General features: G+C 43.3%; 2 protein-coding genes across 7 annotated transcripts in view; both read left to right on the top strand.

Moving 5' to 3' along the window:
• Window positions 1-261: 261 nt before the first annotated feature.
• Window positions 262-13,950, top strand: ube4a (ubiquitination factor E4A (UFD2 homolog, yeast)). 2 transcript variants are annotated; one of them, XM_028970110.1, is made up of 20 exons: window positions 262-349; window positions 856-1,018; window positions 1,804-2,010; window positions 3,967-4,079; window positions 4,165-4,317; window positions 4,848-5,007; window positions 5,096-5,298; window positions 5,633-5,824; window positions 6,258-6,591; window positions 6,675-6,801; window positions 7,491-7,795; window positions 8,166-8,298; window positions 9,231-9,421; window positions 9,495-9,595; window positions 10,324-10,437; window positions 10,974-11,148; window positions 11,592-11,772; window positions 11,936-12,083; window positions 12,165-12,322; window positions 12,403-13,950. In XM_028970110.1, the coding sequence occupies exons 1-20, from the start codon at window positions 272-274 to the stop codon at window positions 12,536-12,538; spliced, it is 3,372 nt and encodes a 1,123-aa protein (XP_028825943.1). In that variant the 5' UTR covers window positions 262-271; the 3' UTR covers window positions 12,539-13,950. The 2 variants fall into 2 exon arrangements, with proteins under 2 accessions (XP_028825943.1, XP_028825944.1); XM_028970111.1 differs by having other exon boundaries at window positions 1,834-2,010; window positions 12,403-12,538.
• Window positions 13,951-17,016: 3,066 nt separating this feature from the next.
• kmt2a (lysine (K)-specific methyltransferase 2A) overlaps window positions 17,017-21,110 on the top strand; it is a 39,180-nt gene continuing 35,086 nt past the window's right edge. For all 5 annotated transcript variants that reach the window (XR_003743377.1, XM_028964844.1, XM_028964835.1 and 2 more), the window contains exon 1: window positions 17,017-17,336. Coding sequence is in view for 4 of the 5 variants with exons in the window: in XM_028964844.1 (XP_028820677.1) it covers window positions 17,091-17,336 (246 nt within the window). In the remaining variant the exon portion in view is untranslated. The remainder of the gene's footprint in view (window positions 17,337-21,110) is intronic.

Here is a 21,110-nt window from a genome sequence, read left to right as displayed (position 1 = left end):
ATCAAAATAGTGTCCAATTGACCAAAAATGCACCAGGATCGTTGCAATATGGCATGTAAACAAGTTGTTTAACGTAAGTAGTGCCCTATAAACATATTGCTCTATGTTTAAAGATCCCTTTCAATTTAGCTTTTCGCCTTCCTGGAATGTTAACATGGGTGACCAGCCTCGCAGTCCACCACTCAGGGACCTGGGGGACGGTCCAAACGCGAAAACACCCAAGCTCCTTTTGGCCTTGAATGCTTTCCGTCCTGAAGCGCGTCGCTCCCTCATGACGTTTCACCTCACGGTGTCAATAGCGGAACTGTATGCTAAAGCCCCAACTGACCATATCGTAGATACAGGCCAGGTCTGAATGTTCATTTGTTTCCTGAAACCTGTCGTTGCCGCTTCACATAACTGGTTTTATCTCCGTGTTGGTCGGAAGTTTGGTTGTAAAGACTCGACTACTGATGATTTTGAGACTCGCTGCTAAATCTGTTAGCCCAGTAGCTAACTGCGGCCCGACAGCCTTTCGTCGGTTAACCTTAATTTAACTTGATGACAACTCCTTCAATGCGATACCATATGCCTTAGCAGTCTATTTTATTTTGCCGTTTTCCAGCTTGGTGTTGGATTGTATTTAGAGTTTTGCCACATTGCTGCATAAATCTGTTTCACGCTTGTTTGTATTGATGCGTTTAGTTGGGATGAATGAACCTAGAAGCCGCCATTGTCCAGTAGGAATACCTCTTATCTAAACTGTTATTGGACACTCCCGACTTGTCTTCCTGGGGGAATAGAGTTTTGTGGAGCGCTCCTTGGTCGCTGTCTTGCTTCGTAAATCTGCTTTTGTTCATGTCCATGCGTGTACAGGTCGTCGTTTTGCCACCTGTTGGATGGAGCTGCTCAAGTGAGATGACTGACCAGGGAAATAACAACCAGAACATTTCCAGAAACCCCTTTGCAGCACTCTTCAGTTCCCTGGCAGATGCCAAGCAGTTTGCAGCTGGTCAGAAGCAGTGCACTGAAGCACCCTGTGAGTCTCTGGTCCTGCATGAAATAAAACAGTCAGGGTGCATTATGGCTAATGAAATTTGATCACCTTTTATTAAAGGGGGTTTGTGGTAATTTCTACACTCAGCTGAAGGTGGGCTGAGTGTGAGTGTGGATTCCAGCTATGTACAATTCGTGTATGCAAGACCGCATGGTTATGTGCATTAGGGATGGTAATACAGAATGGTAACATGTACCCAGTATTGGCCTAATGTAACATCTCTCAAGGGATTAACTGTATCATGATGTTATTGTTATTGCAGAAAACAAATTAACATTTTATCATATCACAGGATTCTGAAGTGAATTCTCACTTACAGTATTGATATGAAGTTTAAGTTGAACTATTGCTATAAGTGGGGAGGGACTTGTTTTATTGGAATTGATTAATTCTACTATTATGAATTATGATCATTATCATATTGGTTCTTTGCATTGTGTTATAAGAAGAAATAATACTTTACAAAACAAAATATGCAAAATATGAGACTTTCATTAATTTAGTCATTTTAGTATTTCTGTCACCCTCGATACTGAACTTTATATTTGCTGCTGCTGTAAACAGAATGTAAGTGGTGAACTCCCTTTTTATACACCTGAATTATTTTCTTCTGTTGGCAAGGTCAAAGCACATTAAGTTCAAGCATTTTAAAACTAGTTACCCATCCTTTTTTTTTGACAGTTTTTAGTTTTGCTGGCTAGTAGAGGAAGTAAAACAGACTCTTGCAGGGTAGAGTTAGTCAGTCTAAGCATGCTGCTCTATCACAGGTGACCTCACAGTGACTGCATGTGTTCCAGCTGATGAGTCGGGAGAGAGTCATTCTGAGTCGGAAAACTCCGTATCTGACAGCGTAGAGGACAACGATGACTCTGTGGCGGAGATTAGCCGGTCCTTCCGGTCACGTCAGGAGCTGTGCGAGCAGCTCAACATCAACCACATGATCCAGCGCATCTTCCTCATCACGCTGGACAACAGTGAGTGACCCCAATACGTGAGCTCACAGCCACAGCTTTTACTCATTTCGGACATTTCAGTCACTGAATTTGAGAATGTATGTAATGGCAGGCAGGCCACAAGAGGACAGGTGCTGTGCCAAGAAGTGATTTTCTGCCAAAAACTAATTGTTAAGCTTTATACACATTTAAATAGTTAAAATAATTAATTTAACAGAGAAGTTCAGACTATACAAACGTCATAAATCATTCTATAGTACTGCCTGTAGTCATGTCATAACACATCACTTAATTGCCTGAAACGTTCCACAAACTTCCACAAAGCCATTACCATGTGGATAAATTTATGGAACTTTTACATAACTTGAACTGGCTGCACATGCATTTTTTTTTTCTTCTTCCCCAAACATCTCTATGTGCAAGTCACATGTCAAACTGGCAGCTCACAAACTACAGATCCCATAATACAGTGACTCTGCTGACAAACTGTGCGCCCTTAAGGAAAAATGAATTTTGAGCTGCTTCACAACCCATTTGGCATCAACGTGGAAACTGCTCCTGTACAGATTCAGCTGCGTTTTAACAATCTCGTTCGGCAAGTCATCTGAAGCTCCGTGTTATGGGATTTTGAGTTTGTATGTATAATCTGCACTTCATATCGCCAGGCCATAATAATAGATCTATATAAAGTGATCTCACTGGATGTGGCCCGCGCAAGGCGAGTTTGACACCCCTGGTTTCTGTCATAAGCCTCTAAATCCCCTGCCACTCACCCTGAATTCATTAGCAAGATCGTTTTTTTTGTTCCGTTAACATGCCAGTGTAAAATCATTGTATTTGTACTATACTACCTGTAATTGCTTTAATAACGTACATTTTTTATATAATTTCCACACACCCGGTGGTTAGGTCTGCAGATTTAACCTACACACCAGAAGCTCATTACTATTGGATTCTACAATTATTCATTTGAATTAGTCTCTAATATGTAAATCTAAGATGTGAAAGTGAAGTGATTGTCATTGTGATACACTGCAGCACTTCACTTTCATTTAATTGACTGTTGAAAAAAACCTGTAATCGAGCTGGACCAATTGCAATCCTGCAATTGCTGCCCATAACTTATTTTACCTTTATCCTGCACTTGCTGTTTATTGCACTTCTGGTTAGAGCTAAACTGCATTTCGTTGCACTGTACTTGTACATGTGTAATGACAATAAAGTTGAATGTAATCTAAAAAAAAAAATCTACAGCTTTTTAAAATCCCAGCTTTCTTTGCGCACGCTCGTAATGAATAACCAAGAAATCTTGGGAACATGAGAATTTGCAAAATCAAGATTTCAAGATGTATCAATAGTGTTAATGAGATAATGAAGCAGAATGTGTACATGATTTTATTTTTATTTTTTAAGGATACTGTAATATGAATGGGGTGTTCACCTTAAATATGAGAAGTGGTGTATAAAGCCTGGACCTGCTCTTAGTACCATTTAATCATTTTGTCATTTGATATAGTTTAAACCTCAAGAATCTCTGTAAATAAATTTGCATTTGTATGATAGATGGTGTAATGTCTTTATGCCATGTCATTGCTGTCGTTTCTTTTGTCCACAATTGTCTGACATCATCTCCTGCTTGAAGATGCTCAGTGTGTGTCATCTGGAATCTTTTCATCTGTCTTTGTTCATCCAGGTCTTTACTGGTAATGCGGTGACTAAGCCGTCTTTGCTGGCCAGGGTGGTCATACTGTGATGTTAGTGCTTTAAGATTTGTTTATTAATGTGGTATGTGGTCCACACCTTAGTAGAAGGAGAGAATAGGACTGTCTATTGTTTTTGTATCTTTTTGTATCTATTAAGTCAATACACAATACAGTTAATACATTCCGGCCAGTTATTGTCACAGTAGCTTTTTCAGATATGCCATTGGCGTTACTGTGATAATTTCATGTGTGACACGTACCTTTGTGACCTCAGGTGACCCCAGCCTGAGAGGAGGAAATGGCATCCCTCCTCGGTGCGTGTACCTGGAGGAGATGGCTGCCGATCTCGATGGTCAGGACTGGCTGGACATGGACACTATTGAGCAGGTGAGAGCTGGAGCCACCACATTATTTCCCATTGGGAATTGACCAGGGGGGCTCACAGGACTGGTGACTTTGTTTTGCACCTCAGGCACTGTTCAACAGACTGCTGCTGCTAGAGCCAGGAAATCACCTGATCTACATGACTTCCTGCAGTGTGGTGAATCTGTCAGCTGACCGCGATGCTGGCGAGAAATGTGCAATACCTTACCTGTATGCCTGCTACCAGAGAGCCAAGGAGGAGGTAATGCATGTCTGCTGGATATGACTGCATTGTGAAGGCCATACTGAATTATGACCAGATGCAATGGTTTATGTATTTCCCCTTTTGCTTTACGGGACCTCAGTTGCACCCGCAACCTTTCGCCTACGAGTCCCATTTCATTACTCGCTAGGCCACCACTGCCCCACAGTGAATGAGTGCATTAGAGGAAAAGTTAGTGTTTTGATGTTTCAGAGATAACGTCAGAGAAGTGAGACTATTTTGGTTTGGACAAGGCCTAGTAGAAAGTTTATAAATGTGATTAGAGGTAGTTTGTATGGAAGAGAAAGCTCTAGAGGATAAGGGGAAATGGAGACGGGAGCAGCCAAAACTTAATTTAATTACAGTAATTAAAAATTATTTAGCGAAATTGAAAGGGTTTTAGTCTGTTATTTGGATCAACACAGTATTTGAATTTTACACAAAAGTTTGCATGCCCCATTCTTCTCAGCTCTTTTCTACTGTTTTAGCATTTTCCAAAATTCTCTACTGTGCCTTTTTTGATGGGACAGGTCACTAAAGTGCCCGAGAAACTCTTGTCTTATGCTATGCGCTGCAAGAACTTGACAGTGTCGAATGCGCGAACTGTGCTTCTCACGCCTGAGATCTACATAAGCCAAACCATCTATGAGCAGCTTCTCGACCTTTTGCTGGATGGAGTCAGTGGGGCCAGTGAGTTTTCTTTCTCAGATTGCCTCATGTTTCTTTCAAGTTTTTCACTTCTGCATTAATGCATTGATCTGTTGTGTGGGGAATGCAGGGATGGAGGAGGTGGTAGAGTTTGTGGAGGAGGTCATTGCAGGTCTGCTGGCTGATCAGGAAGTGCGCACGTTTGGGGAGATCATGGTGCCAGTGTTTGACATTTTCCAAGGACGAGTGAAAGACCTTGACCTCTGCCAGCTGCTGCTTTACTCATACCTGGACGTTCTCCTCTACTTCAGTCGGCAAAAGGATGTTGCCAAGGTGATGCTCAGAAGGGATCACCATGCCAATGAAATCAACATGCGTGTTACTGCATTATGTAATCCTTCACATGCCACCTTTACCTGTAAACCAGTTGTAAATAGTAATTGTCTGGGGCTCTGGGTTTGGATTTGAGGGGCAGTTTTGAAGATTATACTTTCTTTTTGTCCCCTGACCACAAACCTGTCCGTCTGGTCTCCACATATAGTTTTACTTTGGCCGGTTAATTACCTGAGTAGGTCTGGTGACGTTTAGTACTTAAATCTTTTTTATTTTTTAAGTTTTAATTTTCAAAATTTGGTGATTGTTTTTAATTGTGAGTGGTGGTTTGCAGGTTTTAGTGGAGCACATTCAGCCCAAAGACCCTATCAATGGGCTGCAGTACCAGAAGACCCTTCTTGGCACAGTGCTCAGCATCTCCTGCTTGCTCAAGACCCCAGGAGTGGTGGAGAACCATGGCTACTTCCTTAGCACATCACGCTCTAGTCCACAGGAGATGAAGGTCCAGGAGGCCAACATTCACCAGGTACACAAACTCATGTTTCACAAATAGTAAATATTTCAGATTTTGCAATAGCTCCACCCCAGAAGAATCTGATGAGTCACTTTCCCCATGTGGGGGTTAAATGCATAACTGTCTTTAGCACTTTTGTAGCGGTGTAAACATTTGCTCATGCTTGTTCTGTTCATTCCCAGAATGCATCAATGTTACTGGGGACAAATGATGATCACTCTGCTTTATGCTCAGAGCTTAATGTATTTGGAGAGAATATGTGATTTGGCATTGGATGTGCACAGATTTGTAACATTTTTAATGTTGTTTTTTTATGATTCAATAGTGTTAATTTTACAGTTTGATAATCCAGAAATATCTGCAAAACATTCTTTTATTTCTTGTTGTAGTATATGCTGAAACCTCCAAAATAAGTATTATTGGTCTGTCTCCACCTGTTTTGTAGTTCATGTGTCAGTTCCATGAAAAGCTGTACCAGCTCTTAAAGAACCTCTTGCAACAGTCAAGTGAGACGCGTCATCTCCTACTTTCATGGCTTGGAGGCTGCCTTCAGGCCAACGCTGGTCGTGCCAAGATCTGGGCCAATCAGATGCCAGAGATCTTCTTCCAGATGTATGCCTCGGATGCCTTCTTTCTTAACCTTGGCGCTGCCCTCCTGAAACTTTGCCAGCCCTTCTGTCGGCCGCACTTGCCCAAGCTGTTGACCTTTAACCCCACTTACTGTGCCCTGAGGGAGCTCAGTGAGGAAGAGAGACGCATCCGTAACGTCCATGCCCGAGGTGCCTGATTGACATGGTTACCATGATCACCTTCACATTGTCAAAGTGCAAATAGTTTCATAAATTCTTGGCTGTGTCCTCAGGTCTGGATAAGGAAACATGTCTGATTCCAGTCCCTCCCGAGCAGACAACAGAGTTTTCCCAATCCTACAGTCTCCTGACGGAGAACCTCATCTTCACTCAGCTCACCTTGCACCTGGGATTCCACAGGTTTAGCACAATGTCTACTCTGCTCTTCATTTGTCCATGCCAGAGATGATGAATTAGACTAGTGTAACTGTGATTTGAAGGACTGGTATATGGTCTGGAACATAATGTAAACCAGTCTAAACTTAATCAGAATGCATTGGAAGAACATGTCAATAGTTTCAGAATGATTCACTAGGTTATTCATCTATTGATGAATGTGATTTGTGCTATTAAGGTAATAGATTTCCATTTGTCCATTGTATTTGGTTCTCGAGCAATTGAAGGGAAATATGGGAACATCGGAAATTTGGATATTGTCATATATCCTAAACACTGGCTATGAGACCTTATCTCAGAAGGCAAACCACATTTCAGTTTTCTACATAGAACATTAATGCTTATAGCTCTGAAAATGTCATATGTATGTTTACTGACAACCAAGACTAATCTCTGGTTTGTTAAACTTTCACATTTGTTTGATTTTATTATTATTTTAATCCAGCATATTCATAGGTGTTCGGTTGTTTTAGTTGTATCTATTATTTTACTATTATTTTATCATAACTCATTTCCTTTTCTGAACGCTATAAGGATTGTTTTGTGTAAGGTGATTTTGAGGTGACCTTGGTGGGAAGCCCGTATGTCTGCTTCCTGTAATTAGGTCTGTTCTGTGTTTTTATTGCTAATTCGTGTGGCCCTTGTACCCCCAGACTGCACGATCAGATGGTGAAGATGAACCAGTCTCTGCACCGGCTGCAGGGGACTTGGCGGGAGGTGCAGCTGGGTGGAGCAGCCGCTGAGCCCCTCAGGGAGCAGTTTGAGCGACTCATGACTATCTACCTGTCCACCAAGGCGGCCGCCACCCAGTCGGCCATGCTGCAGAACTGTCTTAACCTGCAGGCCTCCTGCGCTGCCCTGCTAGTGCAGCTTGCACTCAACAACCATGGCCCTGAGCACCAGCCTCTATCCTTTCCTCTGCCTACCCTGCACAACAGCCTGCTCTGCTATGTACCAGGTACCTCCCATCACAGTGGCAAAACATTAATACTACTGTTGTCTCTAGTCAAAAGTTATAAGATCTTTCATAAAGATCCTATAAAACTCATTGGGGCAGTGGTGGCCTAGCTGTTAAGGAAGCAGCCACATAATAAGAAGGTTGCCGGTTCAAATCCCGATCCACCAAGGTGCCACGGAGGTTCACCGTCCCCACACACTGCTCGCATGTCATGGCTACCCACTGCTCACCAAGGGTGATGGTTAAAAGAAGAGGACCCATTTTGTCACCGTGCGCTGTGCTGCAGTGTTTCACAATGGCATTCACTTCTCTTAATGAACTGCCATTAGAAATTTTAACCAATGGTTAAGCATCTGTACTCTGTGTTAAGAGTTCTTTGTGGAGAACATGGGGGATTTCTTCATTTTCCTTCGACGCTTTGCGGATGAGGTCCTGGAAACTTCAGCAGAGAGTATAGAGCAGGTGCTGAACTTCATCACTGTTTTCATGGGAAACGTGGAGAGGTAAGCTGACATTCTGACTTCAGATAGGCTCTCTGGTTTATATGCAGATGTGTTGGGAGAGCAGAGCAATCAAGGGCCTCATGCAACATTTATGTGTGTGTGTGATTTTTTTTTTTTTGTGGTCCAGCATGGAAGCTTAGTACATTTACATAATCCATACACAATCTTTCTTGTCTGAATTTTAGTTAATTAGTTAATTTAATGTGGTGGTCTAGCAGGTAAGGATGTGTAATCAGAAGGTTGCCGTTTTGAATACCGGATTGCCAAGGTGCCACTGAGCAAAGCACTGTCCCCCACACACTGCTCCCTGGGCGCCTGTCATGGCTACCCACTGCTCACTAAGGTTGATGGGTTAAAAGCAGAGGAAACATTTCGTTGTGCTGTGTTTCACAATGACAATCACTTTACTTCACTAAAAGCAGATTCTCTAGGGTTTTTGGGGTGTTGCAGTGGCAATTAAAATAAACTCACCCAACCAGCCTTTTTGCTCTATCACTAGCGAAGTATTGAGTTAATATAATGTGATTGCATGTTTAGACTTTATATATATTTCCATTGTTACTGTACGGCATACAACGAAATTTCTATGCTCTCAAGAACCGGATTTCAGTTTGCTTTTATGAGTCTTGCTAAGAATTACAATGTAAACCAAATGTTCAAATTTTATGTACCACTCCTAAAGACCATGCTGTTTAAATTATTACATTTGGACATTGCAAAAAACATACTTATTCTGCTTCTTTTTTTTTTCTTTCTTCTCCAAATTAAAGATGCCATGAAAACCACACTTTAATTTGCCTAAACTATGCTCTGGGACATCTGAAGAAGCAAAATTCATTGGTCATTTATGTGTACAAAAAAAAGGGAATTCTTATTAGTCAGCACAATTTCACATGCACAACCTTACAGACCAGGTCTTCTTTCCTGCTCAGAATGAAGAATCCACACCTGCGTGCAAAGCTGGCCGAGGTTCTGGAGTCGGTCATGCCTCACATGGATATGGGGTTAGCGGGCGCTGCACAGCCCATAATGTTCCAGCGACAACGGGTGTTCTGTACATTCTGCCATGCCCCGCAGCTGGCCGAGGCTCTCATCACTGTGTTCGTCGACATCGAATTTACAGGTGAAGCGAGCTCTGGTATCACCAAAGGCACCCAGGTTTTTGGAGTTTTTAATGCTTTAATTGCCCTATCTAGGTGATCCTCACCAGTTTGAACAGAAATTTAACTACAGACGACCCATGTACCCCATTCTGAAGTATATGTGGGACCAGGAGATCTACAGGGAAAGTATCAAGGCAAGAAAATGATAAATGCAGGTTAGGGCTGAACGATTTCTGAATGAAGAAAATCAAATTTTTGATTCATATGACCGATTGTGATTTGATTGCGGTTTGGTATTCACTATACTATGTGTATTAAAAACTAGCATAATACATTGCACTATAATACCCCAAGATGAGTGTCCTTTGCATTTAGGTGGGCATGGCTTTAACTTGACACATCTGATTGCTGAGCATGACTGTCTATCACACTGGGACAACAGTGATGCTACCTTGCGCCCGGCGGGTTGCCATTAAGAATCGCGCAGATGAAAGAACTTTGAGTAAACTTCAGGCAGTAAAACATTCACGGTACGAACTCATTGTGAACTCACTCTCCCCACGCACACTGAATGCAGGCTCGGTTCGGCGCAATCACGGCGAGCCGCACCTAGTCTCATCCTCCCCACCGTGCCGTTGCTGCAATGGTCTGCCTCCCCAACTCTCCAGCCTCTCGCTCACGGACCATCTCCAGCCCAACCCAGCATGTCTGCGAATAAGTATTCCTGCAGCAACCCTGGTATAAACAAGTGGAGCAGAGTCTGGGGTTGCAAAACTAATTATAGTCGTTACAATTGTCAAATCGTGATTTCGGTTAAAATTCAATAAGTCGTTCAGCCCTCAAACAGGTTCTTTTTCAATTTCTTGTAAGAAATGCATTAATGCATTTTTATTAATTGCAATTATTTGTTATTCTTTTCCAGCATCTGGCCATTTATGCTTCAGAAAACCTTGAGGCCATGAACCCACCTCTGTTCCTGCGATTCCTGAACCTTCTGATGAATGATGCAATTTTCCTGTTGGATGAGGCAATACAGGTATGAGAAAGAAAGGCTCTAGGCACCCACTGTATTTTTGAGAACTCAAAATTCCTAATTTTATAATTACAACTAAAAATGTCACAATTAAGTGTAAATTTTCAGTTAGCAGCAAATACGCTAATTTACCTTGGCCATGGGAGGTCATGGGGTGTGAACAGATGTAGCATAGCAAAAGGAAGAAACCTTAAAAAATTTTGTTCACATGAATGTCACAGGCCAGCTCCATGTTATCCATAATCACGCATGACGTGAATTTGCTCAAAAATATATATAAACTCTTGGACCATTCATTCAACGTGTTCTTGAAATGTATTCAGAGATAAGTAGTGGTTCTTGTCAAAAATACTAGTCTTTGGAAGATTTTGATGAAATCATATGCTTTGATAAGTCTCTTGTGTGTAAATGTGGGGATTTTTCTGTTGTCAAATGATTCAACTCTTCTATTGTCAGCCAGTTTAAAATATGGGCATATGTGACTGTGGAGAAAATGGCGCCGATGCATAGTTGAAGTGTTGCTGTATGTGGGCCTACAGTACCTGAGCAAGATCAAACTGCTGCAGCTGGAACGGGACCGTGGTGAGTGGGAGGGACTAGCACCTGATGCACACAGGGAGAAAGAGTCCAGTCTGCAGATGTTTGGCCAGCTTGCTCGCTTTCACAACATCATGTCCAATGAGACCATCGGCACGCTGGCATTCCTCACCTCAGGTGGGTGCACCCGACACCAGCCAGCTACTAAAACGTAATATTTGCTACCATTGCTACTACTATTGCTGATGTCTGACAGCACTCGTAGCTGAGCTGTTCATATTAATGTGGTGAAATAGGTAGTTTCTGTCCTTCCTAGCAGCTGGTCGTATTACCCTGTGACTGAACACAGCATAATCAGAAATTGCTGCTTCAGAGTGATGATATTGTGACATTTTTACTCCTTAAATTCCTCAATCATCCAGATTGGACTAACAACAACTGTGTTGTGTAAGGATTTAATGTGACTTGAATGTGACGTTTAATGCTATGGAAAGACGATTTTCACTAATCAGTGTTTTGCCTGGTTCTTATGATCACATGTATAAGTGGACATAGTCCATAAATATTTTACTAGTGTACATTTCGTGTTTGATTAAAACCATACATAATTGGTTTCTTAGAGATTAAGGGGCTGTTTGTACACCCCTTCCTGGCTGAGAGGATCATCTCCATGCTGAACTACTTCCTGCAGCACCTGGTTGGGCCTAAGATGGGTGCTCTGAAGGTGAAGGACTTCAGTGAGTTTGATTTCAAGCCACAGCAGCTTGTGTCCGACATCTGCACCATCTACCTCAACTTGGGGTGGGTTCATTATGACTATTCATCTGATGCAATTGAAAGTTTTGTTTCCCTTTTCATTTTATATTATACCATCCAGTCAACCCTCAGCAAAGTGAAAACAATGCTACTGCCTTTTTTCGGTCAAACATTTCTTAAAAACTTTCATGCTTTTTGTTGGTTGAAGAGATGAAGAAAACTTTTGTGCAAGTGTCCCAAAGGATGGGCGCTCGTACTCTCCTACTCTCTTCTGCCAGACCATTCGAGTCCTCAAGAAGATTCACAAGCCTGGAGACATGATTGTGTCCTTCAGCCTCCTTGCAGATAAAATTAAGGTGAAATAAATTTTTTTAATCACTTTTGCTTCACTGCCACATGTCCATGTGTGTTTTGACCATTCGCATCTTCATATGCAGTCCTTAGCAGACAGGCATCAGCAAGAGGAGGAAACTTTCTCCGATGCCCCAGATGAGTTCCTGGATCCAATCATGTCAACTCTCATGCTTGACCCTGTTGTCCTCCCATCTTCTAATGTGACTGTAGATCGTTCCACAATAGCACGCCATCTCCTCAGGTATGCAGCTTACCTGCTGTAGGTCATAAAATAACTGCCACTGTCTGCGGTCTCACTGTTGATTTTGCCTCCACCAACAGCGATCAGACAGACCCCTTCAACCGTAGCCCCCTCACCATGGACCAGATCCGGCCCAATGAGGAGCTGAAGCAGCAGATCCATCGGTGGCTGGCCGAGCACAAACAGGGCCATGAGGAGGTGGGGCCCAGTGGCTAGTCTCTCCCTCTCCTCTTGTCTTTGGCTCAGCTCTGCTCCCCTCTATTGAGACTCGGTCTGCAGCACTCAAAAACAAACCCCAAAGACTCTATGTACAAAGCAGGATTGCTCAGGACTCTTCCCTGGACAGTAGCACTGGAGCGAACCTGCTGTAACCACAACAATTTATCCTTGTTCATCAGCCTCATCTGAAAGGCTTGAGCTGCTGCAAGCGCTGAAATACATCACATGGTAGCAATATCTTCAGAACCTTTTGCCTTTCCATTTGAGTCTCCATATTCTGTTGATTGCTGTTGTGTTGATTTCTAAAATAGAACTATTTGACTATCATTTCAGAATGACAGTAAAATACAAGTAAAAACTTCCACCAACTGTTTGTAAATTGGTGGGTGTTTGTGTTCATGAGCTGGTGCCTTTTTAAGAGAAATCTTTGTATTAACCTGCTTATACTTACCTTCCTCAACAGGCTGCCACTTGCTGTGTTAACACACTTGGATGAGAACGATGTAATAGTGTATAGTCAGTATTTATTGAACAGATGTGTAACATGGGGAGCAGTGGTATATTGAATTTAGACTCCCTGAGGAAAGGTTAACAGACGCCACCTACAGCAGTTTGTCAAGCATCCATTAGCTCAATGAAGCATCTAATCTTTTATCACAGTGAATACTTTGTTAATTCTTTAAAGGCAGGCTTTTTTGTGACCGTGTTCTGACCATATGCCTTTATGTGACCATGTGCAGTTTGTCGGGCATTTGGCATTAAAACATGTTAATGTCAGCCATGTGTGAGTCATATTCTTTGAAATCTTTCAAAATGTTTAAATGTCAGTTGCTGTGGAGACCCCAATCCTGTTCTGGAGCCCCACTGACATCTTTTATTCCAGCTATTGCTTACATAAATTATCTGTATGTGATTATGTGACTGGTTGAAGGTACAGAAGTTTGGAATTAAGAGTCAAGAATCCTTCAGGATCAGAAATCGGAGCTGCTAGGTTTGATGTTGAAACGTTTTTTTTTTTCTTTTCAGCAATGGTGACAATTATTTTATTTTATTATTTTCTGCCAAAAATCAATCCAGAAATGAAAATGACTCCTTTTAGATTTTGAGATTCAGTTAATTTTATTCAGTTAAAATTGTGCTAGTCTTGCAGCTGTGTCTTTTCTTAATTTAGGGGGGAACTCGCTCAAACCTTTTTGGCACTTCCTGTCACATTATTTAATTCATAATTAAATTATCTTTTTTTTCTTCTTCATAATCCGTTTTTACCCCGCAACCTAAATGGTGATTCATTCAACAGTTTATGAATATATGTTGTTTTGTTTTTTTTAAACATATTTTTTATGAGAGATTTATATGATTTAAAATGTTGCTGTTCAATAACATGATCAAATAAATGTGTATTATAACAATTGAACTGTAAATATGAATCATTTAACGGGACCTTTTTCTCAATCACTCTACTTGTATTGAAGAGAATAATCAGCCATGATATTGATGAATTAGATAAAGACTCATTTAAACACATCCAAACCTTATTAAAACTGTGCCACCCAGCACTCATGAATCAACATGCATTACCTCATCAGTCATTAGCTGCAGCTATGTCCTGTCTCTGTGGGATCTGGCACAAATTCATTGGCAGCAGAGCCATAAAGGACTGAGAAGTGCTCATTGGTATGGTAGAGCGCATATTCAACTGTACGGATGTCACTGTGCCTTGGGAATGTCCTCTAGTCAGCCTACTCCCATGTTCATGGTCCCTCACACTCTTGAGGATCCTTCACAGAATTTGTATAAAGTCCAGACCTAAATCCAATAGAAAATCTGTGAGGTGACCTGAAGAGGGCTGTGCAGGGCTGACAGATTTGAACACTTCTGCAAAAACGTGTGAGCGAATACTGTCAAGTCAAATGGGCCATGTTGATAGACTCCTACCCAAGAACACTGCTGTAATTAAATCAAAGGTGCTTCCACAAAGTATTTGTTTAAGGGTATGCACACGCACCATATTTTATCTAGATTGTCCGTGTTCAAGTAATGTCTACAGCAGAAGACATTCTGAGTTCTGAGCTCTTGGTAGTGGACTGAGGTCAGCATGATAACCAGTCCATAGACAGCAAGCTATCTTCTAGCTTGGTCAGTTTATCGATTTTCCTTTCTTGGAATATTCTGTTGAGAAGATGATCAATGATATTGCTTTTTAATGTGGTGAATGACTATGTGGTGTATAATCTATGTAGTGCAGTCGTAATGAACTCATATTATAGCTGATTCTATATAGCGCACTGTGTAGTGAACAAGCGAATGCACTGGATACAACAAAAGCCGCCAATGAGTACAAGTGATCCTCTGTGATAAAAAAAAAAACCATCAAATCTTTAGGGATAATTCTCCTTTTGACTTAGATTTTTCAGCTTTTGAGGTAGTATCATATATTTCCATTCCTTCCAGTTGCCAAAGATGTTACCTTTTGCCTTGATCAATCCAATATGTAAATCTGAATTTGCTGTTAATATATTAATCTGTTACAACATGCCATTGCTGACAATAAGCCTTCTTATACACTACTCACAATACGTCAGGGATATTGTTATTTACATGAGTGCTTTTCCTATTTGCTCTGAATTTTAATGAAATACGTAAAAGTTCCCTTTGATATTATTAATAATGTATTAGAATGTATTAGTTTAATATTTATTACCCCCAAAATGTAGACAATAACAGGGATAGCCCCAAATAACAAAAAATGACAATGTCAGTAGTGGGTGTTTCCACCATTTGCCACAATGACAGCGACGTCTCATGCTCCTCACTAGCCTCATGATGTTCTGAGAAAATGCATTCCACTCTTCCACAAGTGCTACAGTTCTGCCAGGTCATTGATGGCCATACCATATGAGGCACTCCTACTTCTTGTAGTCGAGCTGTGACAATTGTGCCACGATGTGGTGGAGCATTATCATTCATGAACAGAAAGTTGTGGGTGTGCTGGTGGAATTGGGGGATGATGATGGGTTCTATGATGTCTCTGAGGTAAGAATATGCAGTGACTGAGCCATGTACAAGAACCTCACCACATGTGGTGACTGGTGATTCCTGCCCAGACTGTTGCACCTCCTCAACCATAGCAATCCCTGTTGACCGCAGCGTATCACTCACTTCGCCTTCTCCAGCAATGCTGATGACCATCATTTCTGTTCAAGGTGACCTGACACTCTGCACTCACCTGCAACAGACGTCTGCGGTGGAGTTGGTTGAGGACTGGTTTGTGTGGAAACCGTAGTACCCCTCGCATCACGTAACCAGGCCTGCAGCTGTGTGGCAGTTGCATAACGTTGTCTGAGTGCATAGGTCATTAGGTGCTGGTCATCACTGCGGTCTGTCACTCGTGGGGCTCCACTCCTGGGTCTGTCATGAACTCTGACAGTAGTTCTGTGTCTTGATGAAAGTCTTTGACACTTTGAGACATGCCAAGTTCACGAGCAACCTCTGACTACCAGCTTTTTATATCCACAGAATGTTGAAATGCCACATTGAGAAAGGTTGTCTCTTGGTATTGTCCCCAATATAAGGCGCACCTGTACACAATGAGTCCATAACATGGAAAACACAAAATGAAGTGTGTCCATCACCCCAATACAATTGCCTCCCTATCCAAAAAATATTTGAAGTGAAACAAACAGCATATGTATGACATCCACTAAGTCTCTCACAATATCCCTAACTTATTGTGAGTAGCATGTATAAGCCTCCTTATTTTCCCCAAATTTGGACAATTTAAAGAAATGTCAAGTCTTTTTTTCCTGCAGATGGGGGGTGGAAGAGATTTCAGAATCCACTCCAAGCGAGCTAATAAAACGACAAAGTCTAGGATTATGCCACTGATCACAGACTGAATCACTATCAAGAGAGTGGGTCCATCTTCACGAGTCAGTCACATTTAAAATGATGTCGAAATGTGAGGTGACATCAAGGGAAAATACTTGTCAGTTTCACTAATGCAAAAAAAAAAAATGCTGAAAGATTCATTGGTATTTTTTGGTTGCAACAGTGGAATTTGAAGAGGCAGTATAATGTTTTATTGAAAACTGCTGTAAGGAAGTATCTAGTGTTGGACAGTGTTTGATGGACAGTCTGCGTTTATTATAGTTTTATCTGCTTGTTGTTGTGCGTTTGAAAGCTGACTGTGAGGAACAGCCTGCCGCTGGAAATGCACTTTGTGAGCGCCGCAGCGTTTGGGGTGAATTTTGAAAGCTGGAAATGTTGCGAGTTTAAAAGTTAACTGAGGAACGGCGCTCAGGCGCCCCGCTTTGTTCCCGGGACCCGGCCCCGGAAGCTGAATATCCTCTACGCCGCATTACTGTGGAGCGGTGGACTGTAGAAACGCGCGTTCGGGGCTCTGAGCTCTGCCGCCCCGGAACGCGCACTGTTGACAGCGCTCCGCTCAGCGCTGCGGCAGGTGTTGGGAAGTGCAGGTTCCGGGGCGTCGGCCGCTGAGCTTTCCGATACGAGTGCAGACAGGCAGGCGGGCAGGCAGGCAGAGAGTAAAATGGCGCATAGCTGTCGGTGGCGGTTCCCTGCTCGGCCCGGAGGGAGCAGCAGCTCGGGCACCGGGAGGCGAGCGGGCCGTACTCGGGTCACCGCGTCCCTCCGGACCGACGCGGGACCCCATCCGAACCACACGGGGCTCGGGCCCGGTTTCGACGCTGCTCTGCAAGTTTCCGCTGCGATCGGCAGCAACCTGCGGAAATTTCGGGACGTTTTGGGGGAGTGGAGCGGATCCAGCAGCGGGGAGGTAAGCGGGAGCAGCGCGCTGGAGTTACGATTCGGCTCTGCCGGGCACCTGCAGCTCCGAGCCTGAAGGGCCCCGGGCCCCTGTTCTCATGCGAGCTCCGCCGCGGGCCGCTCCGGGGTGATTCTGTGGATGTTAATAAGACGGATATCAACTCCTGCTGCTTCTGGACCACGAAGTAAAGAGAGAGAGCGGAGAGGATCCTCATCATCTCCCCCATAACTGCAGCCGCAGCGGCGACGAGATGCGCAGCACGAAAACGGGCAGAAATCACGATAAAAGCCCAAATTCAGACGACTGCGCGGATTAAAGGGGGATGGAGCAGCTGAAGAGAAGGGGCTTTCCTCTCGCACGGAAGCGATGTAAACAACTCGCGTGTTTTTAAGAGCGTGGACACGCCAGGGAGCGCGGAGTTAACGCCGAGGATGCCCAGAAAAGTGCCATGTGGCTGGCAGGGCTGCAGGGAGGGGAGACTGAACCGCGGCCGTCTCCATGTTGTATTTTCAGGGCCTGACTGCACTGAGGTGTTCACTGTGAATGTTTTGCGCAGTTTTGTGTGTTTTAAAGGAGTAGTAGTAGTAATAATAGTAGTAGTAGTAGTAGTAGGTCCATCATCACGCGCAGCTTTAGCATCCAGTGCTAGCATCCGAAGCTAAACACAGAGCGTTTGTTGTTATAATTTTTTTTAGCCTCCCGCGCCTAGTTCGGTGTTTGTTTCATGAAAAAGTTTAAGACGGCGTGAATGTCACCACGTTTGAGATGGCTCTGTAGGGGCACTTGTTTTTTTTTTTTTTTTTTTTTAATGGCCGCCTCTCGTCGCTAGGCCAGTGTCAGCGGCTGCTGCGCAGGAAGATGGGAGGTGGACATGTTGTTGTTGCTTTTTTCCCCCCTGCGCGGCGGCGGAGGAGCGGATTTGTTACGCCGTGTTAGGGGATAGAGGGGTGTGTGTGTTTTGCAGAACGCGTGGCTCAGACGTTAGCGTAGCTGGAGGCTGAGGTGGGAGGGTGTGTGTGTGTGAGAGAGAGCGCATGGCTTAGGCGGGGTGTGAGTGTGTGTGTGTGAGCGAGCGCATGGCTGATGTGGGGGGGTGTGTGTGTGGTAGTGAGCGCATGGCTGAATCAGGGGGTGTGTTGCCATCTTCCGTTTCATGCCATGCGTATGGGGGCGGTGGTGGTGCACTGCTGGGATTATTCAAATATGGAGATTGTGTGTGTGTGTGTGTGTGTGTTTGTGTTTAGTGTGCATAATGCAGACCCTTTCATAGAAGCCATTTATAAATAAGTGCAAATCAACAAAAATATAGATTTTTAAAAAATGTGACTCTTTATTCCAGCATGTCTTAAGAAATTGTTACCTGCTTGCTATTTGCTTTTATTTGCATAGCAATTATTTATTTCCAACTTTTATATCTCCTGCACATGATTGCAGGCTTGTAATTGGGTCAGAAGGAAAGTAGATCAAACCCCCTCTCCTCCATCAGCGATGCACGAGTAACTGTACCAGGTCCACACACCGGAGACAGGGGCGCAAATTGAGGGGTGTCCTGGCCGGGCAACAGATGCCAGACCAGTTATATGAGAAGTCCGTTCTATCAGGACTTAAAAAGGTCACACATTGCAAACCAAGACTGCTAAAGATTCGTACAACGTTATTAATGCTGTTTATAGACATGACTGATAGACACGGTTCTGTGCTCAGGTTAAGAGTATGGTAATGTGAGTGAAGAAGCGCCATTTGCTTGTCTGTTCTGTTGTGAGCCCCGCCCTGAGTAGAGTTTGGGGGGGGATCAATAGCCGAGACCCCGCACAAAGGTCCAGCTGAATGGATGCGGCTTGTGCGCGCGCTCTGCCCCACTGCCTTCCAACAAATGGCGCACAGGCAGGGAGCAGTCTAGCAGGTGTTTGCCCTGTTTACGTAGAGGAGAGGGAGACCCTGCCCCCACCCAGACAGCGTGTGGGTTGTGGAGGGGCGCTTTGTGTCCCCTTTTATCCCACTGAAAGAGCTAAGGCGTTGATATCAAAGGCAGAGGGGTGAAACCCCACCCCCTCCCCTGAGACGCTGTGGAGGTAAGTGTCAGGGTCCTGCCATCCACGGCTTTATTCTGGCGCCTGGGCAAAAGGGTTTTTAGTGGGGTGGGTGGGTGAGGGGCTGCCCTTCCAGACTTTATGTTCCTCGTCCCACCTCCTCTGTCTGGGCTTTCTTTTGTTGCTTTTCTCCTTCCTCCAACAAATGTGGATGGAGTGTAAAGAACACATTTAGCATTCAACTTCTGATTCTTACAATTCAAGAGTATCTTCCTATAAGAATCAAAAAGCTAATTTAAAAAAAAAAAAAAAAGATCCAAGGATTTTGGGGAAATTTCTTTTTTTTTTTGTGCCTTTTCAATAACCGTAATCATGTTTTCATGTAGAGCCCCACAGAACCCAGAGATTTTAAATTTAACTGTAGCAAATGTATTTTTCTCCCCTTAGCATTGATATGGGAAACTCATTGTTAGTATCTTGCTATTGCTGTGTGTGTGTGGTGTGTTTTTGAGTAAGAGAGAGAGAAGAGCAGGTGTGTGAGCTCCGCTCCATCCCACTGTTCCAAACCCTCCGAACCCCCTTGTGCAGGGTAGCTCGACTCTGTATTGTGTGGGTGGGTTTATTTGGGTTTTTTTGTTAGGTCATTGTGTCGACTGTGGGTGATTTTCATCAGACGTGATTGCTGCACGACTGTCGGGATGCTCCTTTCTCTTTACTCCGCCCCCGGCTCGGCCTCTCCGCATGCGTCCGTGAATGTTGTTTACATCTTGCAGGTCTTCATGCATAAGTGGGAGGAGTGTGTGCACGCATGGCTACATCTCTGGGATCATATGGTAGCTGAACCCCGGAACAAAGCTAAATTGTACACTACATTGGATCCGTAGGGCTGTGGTGGCCTGGCGGTTAAAGAAGCGCCCCCATAATCAGAAGGTAGTCTGTTCGAATCCCAAAGCGCCAAGGTGCCACTGAGCTAAGTACCGTCCCCACACACTGCTCCCTGGGTGCCTGTCATGGCTGCCCACTGCTCACTAAGGGTGATGGGTTAAATGCAGAGGACACATTTTGTTGTTTGCACCGTGTGTTGTGCTGTGTATCACAATGACAGTCACTTCATTTTTATTCTTGTTTGTTGTTATTGTTTGTTTCACATTTTGTTCATTTAGAGCAAATTTTTGGCCGTTTCAGACAGATCATGAGTTGTTCCACGTGTATTACCAAACTGTATGCATTGTTGATGTTTTTTCGCGAAACATACATAGCTACAGTTGTTCTGCAGTGCTTGGTTATAGTACTGCATGTACAAATTGGGCCAAAGTGACTGTCTGTAGCCCCATGGGCTACTATAAATAAAGATTAGGAAATGAAAGGCCCCTCCCAAGGCTATCCACAAAAAGGCTGCTGATGAAACCTAGAGACATTCATCATTTTGAAGGCTTACAGTGGACATTAGTCGGGATGCATTTATTATCTAATACATATATGTTTGCTCTTCTTATTGTGGTTTTGATGATTGTTTCTTGGAAAAGGCAGGGAATAAAGACTTTATTATTTAACCCAGTGGTTCTCAAAGTTTTACTATTCTATTATACTTGTCAGGAACAATATTTCCACTGTCAATGGGTGATGTCATGTGCTGTCTAACTAAATTATGGGTCCTTCACTTTATATTTCTTGCAGCAGAAAGTTTCAAAATATGCTGCTCAAAAAAATAAAGGGAAGACAAAAATAAGATATCCTAGATTTGAATGAATGA

This window comes from Denticeps clupeoides, chromosome 2, assembly GCF_900700375.1.
Source record: "Denticeps clupeoides chromosome 2, fDenClu1.1, whole genome shotgun sequence".
Lineage (NCBI taxonomy): Eukaryota > Metazoa > Chordata > Actinopteri > Clupeiformes > Denticipitidae > Denticeps > Denticeps clupeoides.
Note: the sequence above shows the minus strand (reverse complement) of the source record. Positions and strands in the feature narration are given on the sequence as shown.

What these genes read in the sequence shown, in the direction of transcription:
- ube4a (XM_028970110.1), top strand. Translation starts at nt 272, where the DNA reads ATGACGTTTCACCTCACGGTGTCAATAGCGGAACTGTATGCTAAAGCC. An exon ending in AGGAGGCCAACATTCACCAG is followed by an intron (nt 5,825 to 6,257) that starts GTACACAAACTC and finishes CCTGTTTTGTAG; the next exon opens with TTCATGTGTCAGTTCCATGA. An exon ending in CGTCGACATCGAATTTACAG is followed by an intron (nt 9,422 to 9,494) that starts GTGAAGCGAGCT and finishes TGCCCTATCTAG; the next exon opens with GTGATCCTCACCAGTTTGAA.